Raw genomic sequence first — 22,533 nt, 5'->3', positions numbered from 1 at the left:
AAAACCCGAAAACTTATTTATATAAACGATCAATTGTGTGAAATATCAATAGATGATCGGATGAGCAGAAGGGAACTCAAGAAATGTGGGAAATAAAGTAAAGTGAGCGGGAATTATCGAGTCTTCGAATATGTTTAGATCTCGCCAAGTCATCTCACTTCTATAGGAATTTGGAGAGATTAAAAATTCTAAGAAATTATTTAAGTTAGCTCGAGTGGAGAAAATACGCGTCTCTTTTAAGTCCCTTTTTTTTTTCTCCTATAATTTAAAGCACGGGCGTGGAGATCCGGTTACATAGGTGCCCGTGAAACACCTAGAAACTCCATAAACCACTTGAGTTCATGTCATTAGTTTGTGTAGTAGTTCGCATGCAATCGATAGATCTTGAACGGGTGATCTTTAATTTTTAAGTTAAGCCAAAAATCCTCGAACGCTTTCGATGAGTCATCGGCAACTTTGAGGGTCGTCTGAGTCGTCCATTTAAATCAAAACCAAACAAAGGTTTGGCACTCTAATTTAGTGTTACAGGTCAAACGACAAAACACTTAAATCTGTCTACCGATAGGCACACGAACTAGGGTTGTCGAAATTAGCCAGAAACTGGAACTTGCCTGAACTGAATTGGAAACGTTTGGATTTGTCGGGTTCAATTTCTTCGTTTGTTTGAGTTTTTATGATGAAAAAATATAGTTTTGACTCGAAACATTGAAATAAAACACATTGATTCGTTTAAAAAAAGAGTTAAATCGAGTCGTGCCTATTTGACTCTTGAAGACATGGACCTCTCGTTCCCTCCTCCTAGCCCCATTAGTGCCTCTTTGACGGCCATTGCATCCTCAGCACGCCACCCTCGCCGCTGGATTGGTTCGGGTTTTGATGAAAACCTAACCCGATCAATTGACACCCCTAACAAGAAGATTTCCAAAGGAAATTAATGCATTATAAATGAACTCTAAAAGATCGAGATTCATTTACCGACAAGAACAACGATGAGAGACATATATATTATTTTTCTTATAGTCGTCATATTTATTACATTCTAAATTCCATGAATGCTCAATGATCTAATGACATAGCTTGCACCAAAAGAAAATTAAAACAGAAAGGATGGCCAACAAAACAGAAGTGAGAACCATCTTAATTATTTCTATTGCCTTGCACCCGCCAAGCTCGCCAACACCCCATATGGTTCGTCCATTTCCAGCTCGCTGCCGTGGTTCCGTTAACGGCCACCATCTTCTTCCTCGACCACTTGAACCTCTTCCAATCTCGAAGCACCACGGTCAGGTCGAAAACCTTGCCCTTTATGCTCCGGCAGCAGTTCGCGTGGACCGTCGCGACTTCTCTGAAATCCTTGCTATCCTCACAGAATCCGCTGAAGAAGAGCGTGTCCAAGAACCGCACGCTGAGATTGAGTCTCTTGAATGCGCCCTCGTGGATTAGGTCTAACAGGACGTCCTGCTCTTTCTTGCCCGTGGCGTTCTCTCGCCTTGAGTACCACTCGTCCAACAGCGCGACCGTCTTGTTGTTCGACCGGATGAAGTAGAATCCGGTGTTGATGAAGTTGTCCTCCGACCACGGGTCGCCGTTGAAGACGTCGGTGCTGATCTGGAGGTCCTCACTTTCGTTCTTGCTCAGCTTTTTGAACGGATTCCTCAGCCACATCACGTCAGTGTCCTGCGACAAAAATTTAGATTAGAGGATGGATGAGGTTACACAGTCGAATTCTTCATAATCAACTACTTAATCGAGATTGAGCGACATATATTTGTGAATAAATTACATAACTAATTCAAAAGGTGTACACCAAAGGAAGTCTCATGGTACCATAGCAGCACTAATGTCATGATAAAAAAAAAAATAGCATTTCTGCCCCCGACTCTTCTGATAATTACAGGAAAATTACCAAAAAAAAAAGTCTCAAATCCAGTACATTTGTGCCAATTCAGTCCTAAATCTTTCAATTCGACCAATTTAGTTCTAAATCTTTTGACAATTGATCAAAGTAGCACAAGGGTCGGTCATTCTGAAGACCATAGGATGCAAATTGAAACTTTTCTTTTAAACCCAATTGACGCATCATTAGTGGTGAGCCCATGTGGGACACTAAGAAGTGCAATAACAATTATTTATTCGAAATTAACGAAATCGAAGGTCCTACCTAGTTGTCTCCTCTGTTTAAACTATGCATTAAGCAGCTTCTACTAATTCAATTTCTCTAGGAAACCGCACACTTATCCATCAAGTGTCAACACCTTGGAAGAAGCAAATTAATAATAATCTCCTTGAATAATTTAAATCTCGAGTAAATATCCCCTATGGTTCCTTGAAACAATATTGGCCTCAGTAAAAACCCCGTCTCAAGCTTGTGGCGCCAATCAACGTCCACCACCCATCCCGTGATGATATTATTAAATCCCATAATTTCTAGCCAACAAAAAATACTGTTCATGTCAATTCTTGCATAGGAAATCAAGTGATCCGTGGCTTAGATCATGCATGCACCGCTCTATCATATCAAAATGTACGGGGAAATTTTTGCCGGCAAGTAGAAAGAAAGGCAATAGCAAACATTTGTGGAAAACGAAGGAGAACTTCGACCAAAAAAAAAAAAAAAAGGAGATCCGAAACAAAAATGTCCAAATCAAGCAACATGTTTAATAGGTGTCGGCAGCAAAATGTCCTACCACACTTCTTTAGTTACTAATTGATTGAGACTGTTTTACGATTTTCAATGTGATTAACCGTTTTATTAATTAAATTGTATTTTTAAATACGGTACATGCTCAACAATAGTCCCAAGCGCACTCGAACATATTTGTCTCTTATTGGGTCTATCCTTAGTGAAAGAAACTAATTTAGAAAACCCCAACAAAGTTTAGAGACTCGTGTAGAATCAATCTTACTTGGCACATGATTTATATGATTGTGCAAGTTCCTAGTTACAACCATCCAAATATTAGTATCCTCCAAGAAAATTATTTCATCTCTGATGATGAATAAAGTCAAAATACAAAAAAGAAGAAAATACCCTTTTTGGGTGTCTAATAAGACAATATAAATGGAGAGGTGTGAGGACAATTTTTCACGATGTTCATGCATCGACTCTTCTCATATTCCGTACCTGTCCGACAATAATGGAGCTCTTCCTTCTATGCTTGTCAATCGAACACCTCGATTTTTCCTCTTCTATGCTTTTCAATGTCCCCTTCTCATAAGATATACCATAGCCTCATAAGAAAAAGCTGCTATGGGATTTCCCTATTGGAGACTGTACATGCTTGATTCGATAGATGTTATTGAAAGTGAGTTCATCTATGTCGACCACTACATCAATCTATTTCTCTATTGTAATGTGCGCTTGCACGTGCCTTTTTCTTTTTAAAGATTCTTTTCATGTTACGTACGACGCACGACTTTAAAATTGCAAAAAAGACAGATAGTGACATATTGCCACTCAAACTTTTATCGGTACCACAACATAGAGTTCACACTATATAACAAGCGACTAAATTCATTGGATTTGCAAAATGTTTCCTGCACTTTCATATCGTTAGATTTTCACATTAATGTCCTTGGATTATAAAAAAAAAAAAAAAAGAAACTCTCGTGCCCACCTCGAAACACAGTTAACAGAAAAGGAGTTATCAATGTCAATCATAGAGGCGGTACGAAACCCCAACTCCACTTTGGGATATCTTTACTTCCCTTATAAAGTGAGATTAATGTGAAGGATACCCTAAAATTCAGGAGACAAATCAAGAAGCTCTCGTCTAAGGGATGGAGGGCTTCGAACGAGAGGTTTCCCACACATCACATGCCAATGAATTGACGAGTCAATCGAAAGTTGTTGCCCACGAACTTCCCCAACTTTAGGGGAGTGCAAAAATCCCATCTCTCTGTCCACGTGGCATCCTTCCACGTCAGCCCAAATTCCTATTTTCTATGGTTGCCAACCGTACCCACTTCATCATTTCTTCATTTTCAACTATACCTTGGAGACATTGTCCACCGTCCCTTTATTCCTACCTAAATTTCCTAACAAGGACCAGTAACCTTTTTGCTCCATGATTGGGGTTCGAATCACTACCTCGTCATTACTTTTCTTTATGTAAACCACCTACCCTAAGCATATTTATCTCCAAATCTATTGTCGGTGTTATCACGGCTCGATATGCGAGTCAGGTATTCGATGTAATCGGTCAACCAATTATAGATCTCCGTCACATAATTATCTAGAAGAAGATGGATGGGCAGACAACACACACAAAAACAATAAAACATACGTCTGCAATGCATTTATGTTTATTGACCAATGACCCATTCATGATTTTAAAAAAGCGTCAATCTTTGCTCTTCGATCTTCGACAATGAAGTATGAATGTACCTGACTGCCTCTCTCGATCAAATTCTCATATAAATTTGCTTATTTTTGTAGATCAATTTGGATTTCACATGGCAATTTTTTTCCTGCCCTCACGTGGCAAAGATTAGTCTGCGAGGTTACTTGTAAAACATGGGTTTCTGTTCTGTCGGCCATTGTACGAAAATGAAACCAAAAAATCAGGAATAAAAGAAAACAATTAACGATTTCCTTTTCTTCTTTTCAGAAAGCTTAACCCCTTACCGTGAAGACGAAGTTGTAACCACGCCTGAGAACGTCGCCGAGAAAGGCCGTCCGCCTCCACATCATCCTGATGAAGTCCTCCGACATGTACACCTTCTCTCCCCTGAAATCCACGCCGTCCGTCTCCAACCGGTAGCAGTTCAGCCGCCGGAACCGGCACATCCGATACGCCGCCCGGTCCATCGCCACCACCAGCACGTGGTCCAGCAGCCCCCTCGTCCCCTCCCCGAGCCACAGGCTCCGGATGAACAGGTCCAGCATCGTCGCACCCGAGTCCACCTCCGCGCCGGGGTCAGCATAGGCCCGGTTCACCACCGCGATGATCACCGTCCTGTTCGGCATCGATGCCTTGCTCAGCGCGAGCTCAAGGTCGTCCCTTGGGATGGCACTGGCAGTGGTGGGGGCGGCAGCGACCGCGGTCTCCTGGAAGGAGCGTCGAAGTTAGTGTACTTAGACTCTTTTAACGACAAATACAAGGCATACAAGTTTCTTATATCGAGCGATCACGAAAAATGGGGACACTGGCGCTTACATTTCGTGGTAAGCAGTTGCGTTGGGAGTGAATAGGGAACAAAGGGTTTGAGGTGGAAGACGAAGTTGTGATCCAGAGGTAGAGAAAGCTGGCAAAGAGAAGGGAGAGGAGAGCGAGGTACGAGATGGAGCTCTTTGGGTAGTAATCCATCTTCATTTCTAGGGTTAGAGACAGAGAAAGAGAGGGAGAGTGTTCATATGATGGGGAAGCTTGTAGGTATTGGAGCCTTGTAGGTCCTGCCCAGTATGAGGGCACTATAGTAAAGAAAACCATTTCTCCGCCCTAAAAAATTGCGACTTTTGTCGGTTTCGCTCGATAATCTATTATTGACAACTTCTTTCCGGCCAGTTTTTCCACCGTAAAGGAAAGAAAAACTGAGTAGGACCGGCCGGCGTTTGAGGCTGATAGAATGGGTCGAAATGGTGGCCGTGGAGGAGAAGTCTTGTTTGGTAAAGTTGAGGAGTCCGCCTCATACGGTGGGGATGCAATTTATAGATTAGGTTTGTATGGTCGAAGTCATGAGGACTATAATAATTGAAAGAGAGGACTATTATGATCATTCAAGTGCTTGGGTGGATTTCAGATCTTAAAAGAGTTGGAAGTGTTGTGATCCAAAGTGGAGCTTGTTGCATTAACAGCACTCGGTTTGGTTGAACGGTCTAAGATGATGTATGCACAGCCTGAAACCCCTGATTTCTCGGACAGGCTATTTTCGGGGTTCTTTGTCTGCTGACCTTATGTTAGATTTTCCTATTCCGCAGTGAGTGGCCACATTTTTGTGTTCCTGCTGAAATGAAAAAAAATTAGAGAAAATCGATGGGCTCTCTGCACAGTGCATGGCATGAGGTAGATGTCCACGAACGTTGTACATGAACAATTTAAACTGGTTAAGGGGGAGGAAAATTACCAAAAAAAAGTCCTAAATTTGTTGTACGAATGCCAAATCAGTGCTAAATTTTTTGATTTGGTCAATTAAGTCTTAAACATTTTGACAATTTGCCAATTTAGTTTTCCCAAAAAATTTTGTCCAATAATCGCTGGCGTAGACGCCGGTCCTCCTACATGTCATAATCAGCGTTGACGTGAAATATTTATGTAATTTTTCTTTAAAAAATTGAATTTTTTAATATTTTATTTCTTTTCTTATCTTTCTTTTATTTTCTCTTCTTCCTCCGCCGGTCGCTTTGTTCATGGACTAGCTAGCTGTACCTACTAGTTTTTTTAGTGTCAATATTAGTAATGCAATTCATCCAACTATAAACCTAATACAAATTATAATGCTACGACACGATCAAACCCGAATGAACAAAATGTTGAATTGAATTGTACTAGTCTCTATGGGTGGTTATTACTCATTTTTGTACTTGCCATTTTATTTTTCAATAATATCTTCAATTAAGAAATGGCAGGCGAGGTCACCTCGCCAGAAGCTCGCAAGGTCAGCCCTCACCTGTGGTCGGTTATCGGCCATCGCCAAGGCCTTGCAACAGGTGAAGGAAGAAAGGAAAATAAAAAGAAAGTGAAAAAAGAGAAATTTTAAAAAAAATGTACAAAAATTGCAAAAAGTGTCCACGTAGGACGGTTGACGCGATTTCTAACCATAATGACTAAATTAATAAATTATCAAAAGGTTTAGACTCAATTGCCCATATTAAAAAGTTTATGACTGAATTGACATCCTTACAATAAGTTTAGAACTTTTTTGATAATTTCTCGATTAAGAGGATAAAATCTTGATCTCCAAAACTCTAAAAATTACACACATAACGAGAGTTTGCTAGTTCTTTGAAGACTGCGTGTTGAAAGGTCATGCGCTTATCCCTATTTAGGAAGGGCTTTCGGCTAGTTTGATTGTCCAGATTCGGATTGAGATAAGATAGGATAAAGGGGATTTGAAATTCTCCAAATATCTCTGGATTCTAAAAATATTCTATCAAATGTTTTGTGCAACATAAAATAGGATTTAGAATCTTTGAAAATCTTCGAAAATCCACAACCTAAGATAAAATTGCAAATTTTTTAAAATTTTCTCATTTGAAAATCTTTAAATTTTTTTGAAAATCCTATCTCTAACTTTGCTGCTCTTGTACGTGAAACTCAAACCCTCTCGGCCACGTCTTTGGGAAGTCGACCTCGAGAGCATGACGACTCTCAACTGACAAACACGAATTCACATAATTTTGGGATGGCCTCGTGAATAGGGGGAGGCACTTCCTATGGGTCGTATGGCCGGACTCCATTGCCGAAGAAAGCGACCAAGAGAGGCAACAGCAGAGAAGGTGTGCGTCGTGGAATGGGCCCGTAGGAGGAGGTTCTGCCCATGGTGCCATTGCAGCGTTCTTGATGCACAGTAGGTGGAACTCGACACTCGAGAGCATGATCACCAAGAAGCTGATGATGTGCTAGTCGTTCTTCGTCAACTAGCAGGTGAACAGTCGGCTCGTGAGTCATGCGTGAAAGGTCGGGCTCGATGTGAAGGACGTATGCAATTGGGGTGGAAAGGATTATCTATGCAAACCCGGCACGACAATCGTCTTAAGGCCCCTTTTTCACTCTCACTTGTCTAAACACGATCGCCGACCGGTAGTGATAACTGGCGTGGTCGGAGGTGATGTCCATCGTAAGGTGGTTGAAAGTGACAATGATCGGTAATTTTGGTAGTAGGCCTTGGGCGAAGCAATATCTAATGCATCATTTTATCGCTCCGTTAAAAGATAAAATATGAATTTTTTTTAATTAATTTTTGGGTTTATCCCACCCCTAGGCTGGATTTCTTATCCGACATTTTATCCAGGTTTATCCGGTCCGAAGAACGTCACCAAACACTGGGTGGGTGTTATCCTCTCTAGACACAAATCCGGGCTACCAAACGCAGCCATAGAGTTTTACCACAACCTATGAGAAGCGACATTGACTTCCACAAATCCTAAAAAGGCAGATCCCATCAAGAGTGTTCACGGCCATATGTCCACAAATCCAAAAAATCATTAATGTGAGTTGGGTCTAAATAAGTTGTAAATCAATTTATGATCCATTTAACACCGATATTATGTTTAAACCCATCTATCACCCATTTACTAAATATAATTTAATTCATGCAATAACCTAGCCCATTATATATGGGTTGAGAAGTAGGTATATGACCCATTTTGATAGATCTACTTTCTTTAAAAGGAAATTAGGAAAAAATTATTCAAAAAGTCCTAAATCTATTGCACTTTTACTAATTTAATCCTAAACCTTTCAATTTTACCAATAAAGTCTTAAATATTTTCACATTTTGCCAATTGAGTGATTCCAGCCAATTTTGGCCATAAATCGTTGACGTGAACGCCGGCTGTACTACGTGGCACCATTAGTGCTGACGTGGATAATTTTTAATATTATATTTATTTATTATTTGTTATTTATAATTTCCTTTTTTTCTTTTCTCTTCTTCATTTTTTTTTCTTCTTCTTCCTTCGTGGTCACCGCCATTGAGGAGGCCGACGACCAGCCACAGGGAGAACTGACAAAGGCTAACCTTGCTAGCCGAGCATGGCTTGCCTCGCTGAGGTGGGCAAGGTCCCCTCGTCAGTATCTATGAGGGCTGACCTCGCTGACCTCAAGCAAGGCTTGCCCTCACCAGAGGTCGATGAGGGTCGGCCTTACCAACTTCAATCGAGCCTCGACAGACTTGAGGCTAGAGAGGTCGGCCCTTGCCCGCCTCAGCAACCTCGCCCTTGTGAGGCAAGCCTTGCTCAGCTGGCGAGGTCGGCCATCGTCGGCTCTCCCCTGTGGCCGGTTGCTGACCTTGAGAAGGTCGGCGACTAGAGGAAGAAGAAGAAAAAATCAAAGAAAATGAAAGGAAAGGAAAAAGAAAAGGGAATTATAATATTAATAAAAAAATAAATAATAATATTATTAAAATTTCCACGTCAGCAATATTCAACCAAAATTGATCGAATGGACTCAATTAGCAAAATGGGAAAATATTTAGGATTCAATTGACAAAATTGAAAGATTTAGGACTGAATTGACAAAAGTATAGTAGATTTAAGACTTTTTGGACAAATTTTTCAAGGAAATTATCCCAACTAGCTACAAAGCCACATGTAGAAAAAGTGTAACCTTAACGTTAACATTTCATTAGATCTCGCACAACTTCTGTAACAAGTGACAGAGTAAGCGAAACGCGGTGGAAATGCATTTTATAAATTAGGTTTGTATGGCCGAAGTCATGAGGCCTATAATAATTGAAAGAAAGGACTACGATCATTCGAGTACTTGGGTGGATTTCAGATCTTGAAAGGGCTATTGGACTGAGAGGGGAGTGTTGCGATCGAAAGTGGAGCGTGTTGCATAAACAACACTGGGTTTGATTGAACGGTCTAAGATGATGTATGCACAGCCTAAAACCCTTGATTTCTTGGAGAGGCTGTTTTCAGGGTTCTTTGGCCCCATTTGGTTCGACTTTGGGGAAATGTCTTTAGGGGAATGCAAATATCTTTGGGCTAAATGGGTTTTCCGAAATGCAAGTAGTGTTTGGTAAATGTTTTTTAAATCACATTTGAAAGCAACTTTGGCCTAAATACCGTTTGGTAAAAACTATATTTTGTAAAGGATTTTTGCCAATATTTAAAAAAAAAAAGTTTCTAGTGGAGCACGAAATCCGACCATCGCCACCGACCAGACCTGGTCGCCGGCCACCGCCGCCTAACCTCAGGCGAGGCGGCCTGAGGTCGCGCAACCTCAGGTTGTGTCGGCTGGGTCACGCGACCCAGGTGATCGCCATTGCACGATCTCAAGTGACGGTTGTCAGGGTTGTGCGACCCCGGCAACCACCACCTGGGGTCCCTGAACCTCAAGCAACGCCATGGGTCGTGCGACCCAAGCAACGCGACCCAGGTGACGCTGGATGTCTGGCGACCCCAAGCGGTATTGCCTGGGTCACGCGACCTCGGTGACCACCACCTAGGGTCGCACGACTTCAGGCGGCGGTCGCCTGGGGGTCGCGCAACCCCTAAGAGGTGGTTGCCAGGGTCGGGCTAGCCCTCAGGCGGCGATCACCGGCCGCCGAACTTGCTGTCTGGAGAAGATGAACAGTACAATGAGCATTCCGAAAATGCAACTTCCCAAGGCATCTTCAACCTTGCATTAGCCAAAAGTCCCTTGGAGAGCATTGAAAATGCAATTGCATCTCTCCAAAGTGAGTAAAACAAGTTGTCAAACACCATCTGCATTTAGCCTAGGGACTTTCAAGTCCAAATGAGCATTCCAAATGATGAACCAAATGGGGCTTTTGTCTGTTGACCTTATGTTAGATTTTTCTGTACCATAGTGAGTGGCTACTAGGAAAAATAAGTAAAGAAAAGAAAAGAAAAGAAAAAAATTAAAAAATTGCAAAACTTATCCACGTCAGCGCCGGCCGTGATATGTAGGATGACCGGCATCCACATCAATGATTTCTAGAAAAAAATTTCATGACTAAATTGGCAAATTGTCGAAAGGTTTAGGACTCACTTGGTCAAATCAAAAGATTCAACACTAATTTGATATTCGTACAATAGGTTTATAACTTTTTTTTGGTAATTTTTCCCCTCTCAATTAGTTTAAATTGTTCAAGTATAACGTTCGAGGACATCTACCTCATGCCATGCACTGTGTAGAGAGATGATTGATTTTCTTTAATTTTAAATTAAAGTTAGTCTTCCATCAGAGAATTATGTGGTGTTGAGCAGTTAATAATCCTAATTAACCCATAACTCATAGGCTTAAAATTTTGAATGAAGATGAGTCCGATTGAAAATGTTGGCGGGCTTTGACTTAAGCTTTTATTTGGTGACCTCTCTAGATGAAGGTATTAGATTTTTGCTTCTTGCCCAGTTTATTTCTCATGTAGCTCCCCATTTGCCGACATTAAAGTACCTGACATTGCTTGTCCATGGGGTTTCAATGTGCCTTATATTCATGAAGTCTCCATTCATCTATAAGTTTTACCTTTTGATTTGGACTTTTGAATAATAACATTTGTAGTGATTTGTGGAAGATGTGCTTTGGAAGCCTCTGTTTCTGAGTTTAATTGCAATACTTTAGATAAGAATAATGCAGGAAAGTTAATTATGTAATTTCTATGTATTTTCATGTGTTCTAATAAAGAGTACATGAACCTATTTATCATATGACTATATGGAGAATATATTAATTAGGGGTATGCACAAACAAAAGAATATATGGTGACTATCCTATATATGCACCATTACGGGAGATTTGGAAAATGAAGAGAAATATCCTAAATAATTTCAACAACTCCTTAACGTGACATAGAAGAAGTCAACTTAAATTTGGATAAAAGATCTGAAAACCTGGGTGGATCACCAAAGCGGTTTGGTGTGATGAAGAAAGAACTAGCTGACATTGACGTGTCTATTTATGTGGCTATTGTGTGTTGTCGTGACTGTTGTGCAGGCTATGCTACAGGAGGTTGGTGTTGCAACAGACGTTGCCATCGCGCAAGAGGCTATCGTGGCAACAACACTACAAGCTGTCGTGGTTATCAAGCGACGGACAATGGTGAGAATCGATGTTGAAAGACAAATATTAGTTTTTTAAAAAAAAAAAAGATAGAAAAAGGACACGAGATAAGAGGTGTGCTACGGGTGCGCACTCAAGAATGCATTGGGTGCGATGTGCATTATTGTGCATCGCTACCAAGATAAGAATACCGCAGAAAATAGAGTTGTGTAATTTTTTATATTTAATAAAAAGTACACGAGCTTATTTATAAGCTTTATTTGATATCAATTAAAGATATGCACAATTAAAAAAATATATAAAAAAATTTCCTAGATATGCACCGTCACAAAAGATATGAAAAATTAAGAGGAATATCGTAAATATCCGTAACAGCTGCAAAGGAAATGAATGCGAGTGGCCCTGAAGACATGGGGAAATGATTGCGGTGGCTTTACAAAATTGCCCTTTCAATTGATGAGAGTCTTTTTCACCACCTGGTGCGTTAGATGTTGGGCAAAAATCAAGATCATACTTGGAAAAAAAACATGAACAACAAGTGAGGAAAGAATCAGACTTTTTCTTTCATTTAACTTACAAACAAAAAATTAGGGATAAAAAAACACTTAACGCGCGTGTCGACTAATCCTAGAATTGCATTTGGGTTACAAGCTACACTAAAAGGAAGGGAACTCCGATGTAAGACAAGAATCCCACCTTCGGAGGGTCGGGGTTCCTTCACGGCAGGAGCCACCACGTATCAGGAGAGGAAACCCCGCAAATTCTTTTTTCTTTTTTCTTTTTGACCACATAACAGATTAATAGATATTGTGGGTTAAAAAACCTAACGCGAGTGTCGACTAATTTCAATACTGTGTTAAGAGTTATGAACTATTATAAGGAGAGGGGGGAGCCCCCAGAAAAAATTGTGACTTGAGGTGTCAAGGAAGATGTTATTGGTGAGAGCATATATAAAAGAAGTTGAGGCCATTTCATTCACCATCTATCGGTGCATTCTGAACCAAACATGATTTATTTCCTTAAGAACGTGAATGACGGATGTGTCACCTAACATTTTCTCCCTAAACAAAGAAAGGTGGCGACTTTATCATTCATATCATCAGAAGAGCACTATGGATGGTGTCTCTCCTTGGTTTCAAAAGTTGTAATATAACATAGAGAAGGAGGGTTTTGCTTATCATCCATGAAGATGATGGAAAAAAATCCAAAAAGTGGGAAAATAATCAAAATGTTGCATCTAACTTTCCAAAGAAAAAGTTAGATCTGAGTCCTGCTTTTTTTAATACCCAATTATGCAAAAAGTCAAGAGAGTGCTTATAGTTTTAAGCTGTGGAATTGTCTATTATTCCCTTGTTATTTTAGTTCTCATTGGTTCTTTCCTGCTTCTTTGGATGGCGGTCCATATGTAGAGAGGGTACTCGCAGATTTAAGAAGTTATTTTGTACTTTAGGTTTGGTTTGGAAGGAGAAAGCAATTGATGGATGGGACAGAGTGAAGCAGATTCTGAAGATGTATACGGAATTTGCATGTGGTGTCGGGTTTTCAGCAGTAGTAGTTTTTACAGGATTTCCACCATGCTGATTCATAATCTTGCCTCGATAACACTATTCTCTTGCCTATGATAACACTACTCCTTTGGGATAAATCCAAAGTAATTCCTTCGGAAGATACCGAGAAACGGTCCCCGAGGACTTGAGTCATGGATCCGTGGATCTTGGCACAGGTGAAATGTTTATTTGCATGACGCTAGAGTCTGGCCATTGAGTCATTGGCATTGCATGACTGCTACGGACATGGAGCCTTAACTCGATATTAGTTTCTCTTGATGACTGACGAAGTCGGAGATTGGTAGTTGTTAAACCCATTTCTTATTTTTGTTGCGAAATTAGTTCTAGGTTTGGACCATGTCATGGATCCGTGGAACTTGATGACTGACGAAGTCGGAGATTGGCGGACCATGTCATGTGCTTTCCCAAGTTTTTTCTGAACCAGGAAAAGCAAGAGCTCAGACAGGGAATCAAGTCGTTCTTTCCCCTAATTTTGTAGCTGACGACAGAGTAGTTCGTAATGCATCTGCTTCTGGGATTCTGGACTCTGTCACTACTTGGGATTTGGTGAGGAACAAGGGGCCTTGGGTGGATCGGCATAGGCTAAGTTGGTTCTCTCCAAATGCACCGAAGTTTGCCTTGATTACTTAAACGGCTTTTTCGAATGAACTTCCTACTATTGACAGAACAGCTCGATGGTTTTCTCCTCCATTTCAACATTATGCTTGTGATGTAAGTAGGGCGAAGAATCGCGGGGTCACCTGTTTGTTGAATATGCTTTCTCTTCCCATGTTTAGGAGGACGGCTATGCTGTTATTCTTCTCTGATAGATTTCCTCGTGATTGGAATTCTGAGTACTTATGGATCAAGCAGCAGGCTAAAGGGGGAAGAGTTTGTCTGTTTTCTTTTTGAAATTAACTTGGCACGGCTGCATTTACCATATCTGGTGCCCTAAGAATGATATATTGCATAATCAGGAGATTCCTACCGTTGATCAGGTGTTAAGTGCAGTATCTTTCGCTGTTAGACACAGCATTGAAGACCATAAGAGATTGAGGCTCAGAGTTTTTTATCCTGGAGTTTTGGCACGACCACGTTCACCAAAATTTGGGTCGAGACAATCAAAGGTGGCTATGCAGTTTTAGGGGAAAAAAAAGGAAAATCGATAACCCGGCCTGATTTGAACCGTTCTTTTATCTGTTTTTTCGGTTGGTGTTTCATGCAGGTCTCGTCTTGGGGGAAGTCAAAAAAAAAAAGAAAAAGAAATCATGTCCGGGTCCGGTCCGGTCCGGTCCGGGGTCCGGTATCAGTGGGGACCTGAACCATACTATTCCATTCACACCTTATTGGTACATAACGGGAAACTTTTTAACATTTTATGTTTGTAACTTTTCTACCTCCTTTTTGATGAGATGTTAGTCGTTTCACTTACTATCGTTTATCGTGTTTTTTCTTCTTTACCAGTCTCCCTATATCATTAGGTGGAGAAAGTGCATAACACTCCTTTGTCTAAAGCTGGAATGAGTTGACATGTTGGTGGAAATAAATTAACTTTGTAAAGTTTTAAGCTTAATTTGACCAAGAATTGGCTCCAAGAAGGGTAAATCGTCCTACGTAGTCCCCTTTTTACATGGGGTTTCAATCCAATAAGCAATAACCTGTCCACTTAATTTCTGTTGGGCAACATAAGCCCCAAATTTTCGGGCATCGATACGAACGTCTCCTCCACCCACTGAATTTGAGTTGAAAAATGGGCTTATGACCCATTTTGCCATCTCTAATGTCTTCATAGGATCGCTAGAGGAAAACCCAAATACGATCACTAGATGAAAAACCAAACCCGAGGTGGTTCAAACAATCAATCCACTTCCTACTCAGGAAGCACCAATTGATGTGTAGGTGTAGCAAACAGATCATTTTATGCCCATCACAAAAGGAACAATAACCAAACATAATGCGTATATACATTTACAATCTCAACCAGACTTGACAACCACATAGGCAAACAGAAATTAAAGTTCGCAAAGTCATAGATTATGCATCAGAAAAGAAAGAAGAAAAGGCGCCTTCGCGGCTTCAATTCACTCACAAAAGATTGCACTCTTGCAAAGGTTAAAGGAAGATTGAGGATATCAAATATGCACAGAGATGTGAAAACTGAAACCGTTATTTCAACCGGAGTCAAACACTGGCGCAGCTTTTCAAGGGTAAGTCTAAAGGATCTGGCAAACACTCAATCGTCTCTGTTGCTTCTTGCGCTTAGGAGGCCGTAGAACCACCTTGATCGCCGCATCAAACACGGCCTTCACATTCTGCACGTTGGCCAGAGAAAAAGATTGCTCAGGTTTTAGTTTCAACCATGCACTAGGATGGAACGACATATTCATCACCGTGTCTTATGAAAATGGTTGTGCTTCTTCAAAAACTTTTTGGGATGTTTTTCTTCGCATGTTTCCTCCACATGAAATTTTCCTAAAAATTGGTTCTATTGCCTTTTAGTCAACAAAGTGAAGGACAAAAGAAACACAAGTGTTTTGAAATAGCTGCTCACACGAATAAGTGTCATTCGAGAGGTTATCTCGGATTTTCACCATTATTCCTTATCGTGCATTCCACTATGGTAAGTCTACAGAATGATGAACTCATTCCTTATCACATGATGAACACAATAATATGCTTGAGGTTGTAAAGAACTCATTGCGACTCATTTTGCAACCACTTAATGAGACTGACCTGCTGTGTCTTCGAGCTGCACTCGACATATGCCAAAGCCCCAATTTGCTTCCTTAGTTCTTCACCCTGTTTATCGAGGAAATCATACGAATAGCATAACTGGTAAAAGAAAAGAGCCTGACCGATCGACCAATGGAGAAATTTATATTGGTTGCTCTAAATATAACGGAGAGGATATGGAAACTAGTTAAATGTACTTATTGGAACACTTGCAAGTTAAGGAAATGCAGAGGCTGAACACAAAGAAGCATTTTTTTTCTTGAAAATGCCCGAATTAATTTTGTTTTTCTATTGCAAGTTAATCTGGTCCTCTTTTTCTGAAATTGCAAGATGCAGGAATATCCATTGCCACATGAACTTGTCCTTGCAATGTCAGTCAATTATTATCAGTTTGCATGTTCTGTTTCCTCAGTACATTGCCTCACTCATGATGAATTGCTTTCGCAGCATTTACAAACATACACGATTTCAAGTACTGTTAATCGGTAGAGACGACTGCATTGGCCAACGAAGAAAAAAAAATGGTACTTTACCTGTTCCGTTGAAATAGTGCATGCTCCGGGGTAGTCTAGTTTGAATTGTTTGTCTTCTCTTAGATCTGGTTATTCAGAGAAGAAAAGGTGCTCTTAGTTTCAATGTCATCTAATTTCTAAGGTAAAACTTTGTTTTTGTACGCATGCACATAATAGTAACCTGCTGCTATTTGTTTAACACTGCCAGTCCTAAATAGACAGATATCTTATAATTTTCGAATCTTTTCCAACAACTTCCGCAAGTCACTTCAAGTTCATGCCGATATTTGAAAACTGAAATTTCGAAATTCAAGCGAAGAGGTGTCTGATCTAAATAACCTCATAGAAAGCTACATATCAAAGAAGAAAAGAAATAACATCTTACCTAGTTTGGTCCCAACAAGAACAATTGGAGTTGACGGAGCATAATGTCTCAACTCTGGAACCCACTTCTCCAAAATAAAGATGTGCAGAAAGAAAAAGAAGAAGAAAGACAGCAACAAAGAATGAGAAAGTAGGGAAAAAAAATTAGTCAACAGAAAGTCAAAAAAAGTTTCTAAAGAATTGATTAAAGTTAAAGAGAAAAGAGGCATCATTTACTTTCTTGGCAATGTTCTCGAAACTTGGCCTACTGATGAGGGAAAAAGCAAGGATGAAGACATCCGCTCCTCTGTAACTCAAAGGTCTCAGCCTGTTATAGTCTTCTTGGCCTGAATAGAAAACTTGAATATTAAGGAACTTTCACACAATCCAGTCGCTTTTGAGAGCTACTTTAAGGACATTATTCAAATATATGAGCAACCACTTTGCCCATTAATCAAACTAAGTGTATTTCCTGCAATGATTAACTCTCAAATAAAGCAAGAAAGCTTAGTGAGTCATGATGAAGTGCACATGCAAAATTATCTTCCATCCACTATCTTGGGTTAATTCATCATCATTACAACAAAGTAACATTGACACACAAATTACTCCAAAAAAGACATCATCTTGGTTTGAATACCACCAGCTTCTGAAATGGGATAAAGTTTGAATCTTTAGATTCACCCAGATAATCTAGTTCCATCGAAAAGATAGATAGAATTGTTGGTAAGCTAGTACGCTTTTCAGACACCCCATGAGACAGGGGAAGCATGATCATAAGAAGGATTCTTCGTACCAATAGGCATGTTAAGCAGTTATTTTACTTGAAAAGAAGGCTTTAATTTGAATGATGCACTTAAATTGTTTAGTACTTGTGGGCAAACAGCACATTGCGATAAATAACCTCCCTAAATTCCATGCTCTGGTTAGAAATGATGAAGGGGAGCCACTGGGTAAAGGGTGCCTGAAATCAGCATGCTCTTTAATCTTAAATGACAAGTAAAAGTTCAGGCACTCTCGACGATCATGTCATTTTTAAAACCAAAATCCAACTAAAACATGTTTGAAGTCCTTCCAAAAGGAGCTCAGGTTCATACCAGAGAATGTCGAATGAATGAAGGGCTCGCACGGAGACCCCCATTGATGAAGTATAGTTGAGTTACAAAGAGCAACAATGACCAAGATTGCAATCACCCATCAGATTTCACAAATAACATAATTATGAGAGAGAGAGAGAGAGAGAGAGAGAGAGAGAGAGAACCAGCAGTGTCCCAGAGACCCAAATTCACAGTCTGCCCATCAACCAGGACATTGGCACTGAAGTTATCAAAAACAGTCGGAACGTAATCCTGCCCACAAAAGGGACGAAAACCCTCAATTATTCTAACTCATAACTCACATGAAACAAGAGAGAAGATGAAGTGAAACACGAGCTAAATGCACTTGAACCAGGATTAACAGAAGTCTACTGGACCAAGCTAAAGCAGAGAGAGAGAGAGAGAGGTACAGTGGGGAAAGTGTTGCTGGTGTAGGAGATGAGGAGGCAAGTCTTGCCTACAGCACCATCACCAACAGTGACACACTTGATGAACTTGGTCTCTGATGCTGTTGCTCCTGCTTTGCCTGTGACAGTTGCTGCACTGCTCATTGTGTAACCCCACAATGAAGAAGAAGAAGAAGAAGAAGGTGAATTTCTCTCTCTCTCTTCAATGTATAATCTGTGGGCTTCTTCAGGGAAGTCAAGATTTTGTGCCGAGTAGAAAAGGCAGAGTAAAAATGAACTGTAGAAAAGAGAGGGACGGCAAGGAACAGAAAGGTGAGATTTTTTGCAGCTTTTTGCTGAGGGTGTGTCATGCACTTTAATTTGAGTTGTCAAGGAGGCAAAAGTTTTGGAAAAGGAAAAAAAGAAGGAGATTAATCATTTCTATAGAAAAGTAAAGAAAGAAAAAAAAAGTGTCAAAGAAATTCAAAAAAAATTTGGTACATCTTTAAAACTGGATAATTGTATGTGATCTAGAAGCCTTGATATTAACTTATTGAAGATCAACAATTGTTCACAGCCCTGGCTTGTGCTATCTGGCTTCTATCTTCTAAGTGGCGAATTTCGTAAGTTTCGACGAACATTTTTATGCAAATTCAAATAATTTGATATGTACGTGCAATTCTAACTTCAAAATAATCAATGACAATTTGCCATAGGTAATCTTATCCTGGGCCGATCCATATATTTTGCTTGCATCAAGACCTAGCATAAGTATGCCATTCTATTAAGCTAGCATTACAAAACGAGTTCTAAACAAGAACATAGTTTCACGTCGTCTAGTAAACATACATAACTCTGGCATAGCGATTCTAAAAGTCGATGACTCTTTTGGAATTGGCATGTTAGGTCATCTGTTCTTCTCCACTTTTTGTCCCATAAATTATGAGGCAATCTCATTGATCCACAGAACTTTAGGTCCTCACAATTGCCTCTTCAGAAAGAAAAATTACAAAACCAATTCTCAGATTTCCATGCTTTTGTTGTTTCTCAGTCACAAACTTCACGTGATGGAGACTATCGACTTATTTATCTTACACTGATTTCCTTCTTTTTCGCAGTCAATGCGTACGTTTTTCGAACTGAGTACCATGTGAACAAGATTCACGTGGGAAAGAAAGAACAAGTTTCATTTAAGGCCGTACTGCAGAAGACTTGGGTCAAAATCCTGAGGCCTCCGTCCCGGCAAAGAAGCGTCCTGAAGGCCCATCATCAGGCAGCAAAGCCAACATCACGGGCCCTCTCGCTCCGTCCTCGACCGGGCAGACTCCATTGTTGCCGTTACTATCGGTCTTCACGAAACCAGGGCACACGCAATTGACGCGGAGCCAGGGATGTTCCTCGGCAAGAAGTCTAGCGTAAGCATTGACCGCGGCTTTAGAGACCGTGTACGCCGATAGATGAGTAGGCCACCCTTCTGCTGCCAACTTGTCTTCCTTGAAATCTCTCAGGAACTCGCTCAACATTTCGTCTAGCCTTTCCTTCTTGAGGGTCTCGATATCGGTCAGCTCCTTTTTCGCCTTTTCGTTCTTGAAATGCTGGACCAGGAACAAAAAAAGGCACAGCAAATTGAACAAAATAATACCAAGGTTGTATACTAAGAAAGATATCAGACAGCACAAGTTCAATGAATAAGACATTCCAATGGCCAGACAGAAGATGCAGACAAATGCACAGTTTTGCATGTGTAAATGACATTAGATAGAATGACCATGTGACAGGTGATTTGACCATTATAAACTCCAGTTAGAACAGTTATACACCTATAAACTTTACGATCTCATCTCAAGCTATCTTTTGTTTTAGCGACTGAAAGCATCTGCATCAGAACTACCGACAGAGTTTCCTCATGAGTACTTGTACCTACGGAGGCACTAAGCTGAACATATCATGTTCAACTCTAACCTACAAACAAGAAGTAACCTGGAGCTTCCCAATTGATGCAGATACATTCACAATTCTTCCAGAATTCGACTGAAGAAGCAGCGGAAGGAGTGCCTCTGTAACGTTTTTTGTGCCAAAATAGACTGTTTTTGCACATTCCTCGCCCATCTCATAAGTTTGCTTCGTCAGCTCTGACAACAGCTCAGCGGCGTTGGCTTTGATCTACATTTTTTCGCGAAATTCAGGCACTGAATTCACAACATTGATCTGAAAAAATAACTTTACGTGTATTCAGACCATACAGAAGAAAGAGGGTTCTAATAAGAGGACATACTCTGCCATTCTCGTATGACATGGTATTGAATGTCTCCCAGTCCACAATAACACCTCCTACGCCTGCATTATTTAACTACAGAAGCGAACAGAACCCACGAAGATTATGCGCGAAGACCAGAGAGATCATTCATCGAATACTTCTCAAAGAATTCCATTGGCAAGATAGATCTCTCACTAAAATATCAAGCTTTCCATAGGTAGTCTCGATGAATTCCGCCAAACGGGCAATACTGTCAGCATAAGTCACGTCGAGTTGATGGAAGATTACAGAAATCCCGGATTCTTCAAGGCTTTTGACGGCTCGAAGGCCCCGTTGCTCGTCTCTAGCTGTTAATATCACCTCGATTCCTTTCGAATCTAATTGCCTACATATCTCCAGTCCAATTCCCTTATTAGCACCTGTCACAACTGCATATCTGAAAAGCACATCAGCGAAAACCGAGTTATTGGAATTACGGAACGCGTGATGATCGACAAGTTAAAAGTCAGAAAAATAGTAGATCGAACAACTGAGTTCTGACCTTGTTGAGTTTTTTTCAGCTGTCGCCATTCCTGATGAAGCAGACTCAGTAATCGTAGTTTTCACTCGCTATCATGGGTCTTCGGATGTTCATCAAGATGGCTAATTCGCAGCCGAATTTCGGGATTATTAAGTCGCGAACACGAGAAAAAAAAAAATTTCCTGCCTAGGATGGAGAGATTTAAAACTAGGTGGAACAACCGTGCTACATTGAGGTCGAATTCACAGAAGTCAAACAGGAATTAATTAGTGACAACGGGTCGATTTCACGGAAGTCAAACAGGAATTAGTTAATGGCACTATGGCTGTCACATTTAGGTTCAATCACATGTTGCTGGAATTTGCCTTGTTTAGGCTGTAATGAGAGACAAGATTAGACGATAAACCCATTAGATAATCCCAAGAATTTCCGCTAGTGTAAGCATTCCTAGCCCGCGTACTCGTTTTATATTGATTCCAGGAGTTTGCTACCGCGTGTTTGGGCGACAACATGAAAGTCGGATCACGTAATCAATGACCTAAGGCCAATTGAGGGGGAAAAGTATGAAAAAAGAAAGTCCTAATCCTATTGTATTAGTGCCAATTCATTCATAAACCTTTCAATTTGGTCAATTTAATCATAAACATTTTTACGTTTTGTTAATTGAGTCCATCCGGCCAATTTTGATTAGAAATCGTTAACGTGGATGCTAACCATCCTATGTCGTATAGCTAGCGCTCACGTGGACAATTTTTATAATTTAAAAAAAAATTAAATTTTGAATTATTTATTCCTTTTTTTTCCTTTCATTTTGGCTGGCGAGGGTCACTGATGGGGTTGAGAAGGCCCTGGACAAGGGCCTTTGCGATCTCACTAGCGGTCGGTGAGGCCGCGATGGCCTTGGGCAAGGGCTTGAAGGCCCTCCCCTAGGGCTTTCGTAACCTTGTCGGCCGCGATGGCCTAGCCTAGGGCCTTCGCGGCCCTGCCAATGGTGATCAATTCCCGGTCCAGTCCAGTTCCAAGGTGGAACCGGGAACCGGGGACCAAACCGGTCCAATGGAACCGATCACTTAGGATTTAGTTTTTTGTCAAACACTTAGGGTTTAGTTCACATTTTACTAATTTTTGTTATTGAATTTATGTCGATGAAGTTCACTTAAGATTTAGTTCACATTTTACTATTTTTTTTAGAAAAATTAAAATATATATAGTCGGTCTAGTTCCCCCTTGGAACCGGGAATTAGTCCGCCTAGACACCGATTCGACTTTTAGGAACTAGAACCGGGCCGACACTCCCAGGAACCGGATCAAATCGGCCGGTCCGGCCCGGTCCTGGCGATTCCCGGTCGCTAACTCTAGGCTAGATGGTCCTGACCCAGATCTAGCAAGGGTCGCAAACCTCGCCAACGGCCAGCGAGGGCTTGCCGGCAACCCTCACTGGCCAAA

General features: G+C 40.7%; 3 protein-coding genes across 3 annotated transcripts; all 3 read right to left on the bottom strand.

Annotated features, from left to right (window-relative positions):
• Positions 1-970: 970 nt before the first annotated feature.
• Positions 971-5,693, bottom strand: LOC115687524 (uncharacterized protein At1g28695-like). The gene is made up of 3 exons (XM_030613129.2): positions 5,160-5,693; positions 4,628-5,050; positions 971-1,677 (listed from the first exon to the last, which is right to left on the bottom strand). Exons 1-3 carry the CDS (start codon positions 5,430-5,432, stop codon positions 1,138-1,140), a joined length of 1,236 nt encoding a protein of 411 aa, XP_030468989.2. The 5' UTR covers positions 5,433-5,693; the 3' UTR covers positions 971-1,137.
• Positions 5,694-15,119: 9,426 nt separating this feature from the next.
• Positions 15,120-18,622, bottom strand: LOC115687586 (rac-like GTP-binding protein 5). Its single transcript, XM_030613215.2, has 7 exons — positions 18,335-18,622; positions 18,089-18,176; positions 17,065-17,174; positions 16,850-16,913; positions 16,486-16,550; positions 15,953-16,018; positions 15,120-15,531 (listed from the first exon to the last, which is right to left on the bottom strand). Exons 1-7 carry the CDS (start codon positions 18,473-18,475, stop codon positions 15,433-15,435), a joined length of 633 nt encoding a protein of 210 aa, XP_030469075.2. The 5' UTR covers positions 18,476-18,622; the 3' UTR covers positions 15,120-15,432.
• Positions 18,623-19,178: 556 nt separating this feature from the next.
• On the bottom strand, positions 19,179-21,358 carry LOC115687585 ((+)-neomenthol dehydrogenase-like). Its single transcript, XM_030613214.2, has 5 exons — positions 21,109-21,358; positions 20,763-21,003; positions 20,586-20,660; positions 20,291-20,473; positions 19,179-19,905 (listed from the first exon to the last, which is right to left on the bottom strand). The coding sequence occupies exons 1-5, from the start codon at positions 21,135-21,137 to the stop codon at positions 19,528-19,530; spliced, it is 906 nt and encodes a 301-aa protein (XP_030469074.2). The 5' UTR covers positions 21,138-21,358; the 3' UTR covers positions 19,179-19,527.
• Between the last annotated feature and the right edge of the window lie 1,175 nt (positions 21,359-22,533).

This window comes from Syzygium oleosum, unplaced genomic scaffold (assembly GCF_021117445.2).
Source record: "Syzygium oleosum isolate NSW1041296 unplaced genomic scaffold, Sole_v2.1 Sole_v2.39, whole genome shotgun sequence".
Taxonomy (NCBI): Eukaryota; Viridiplantae; Streptophyta; class Magnoliopsida; order Myrtales; family Myrtaceae; genus Syzygium; species Syzygium oleosum.
Note: the sequence above shows the minus strand (reverse complement) of the source record. Positions and strands in the feature narration are given on the sequence as shown.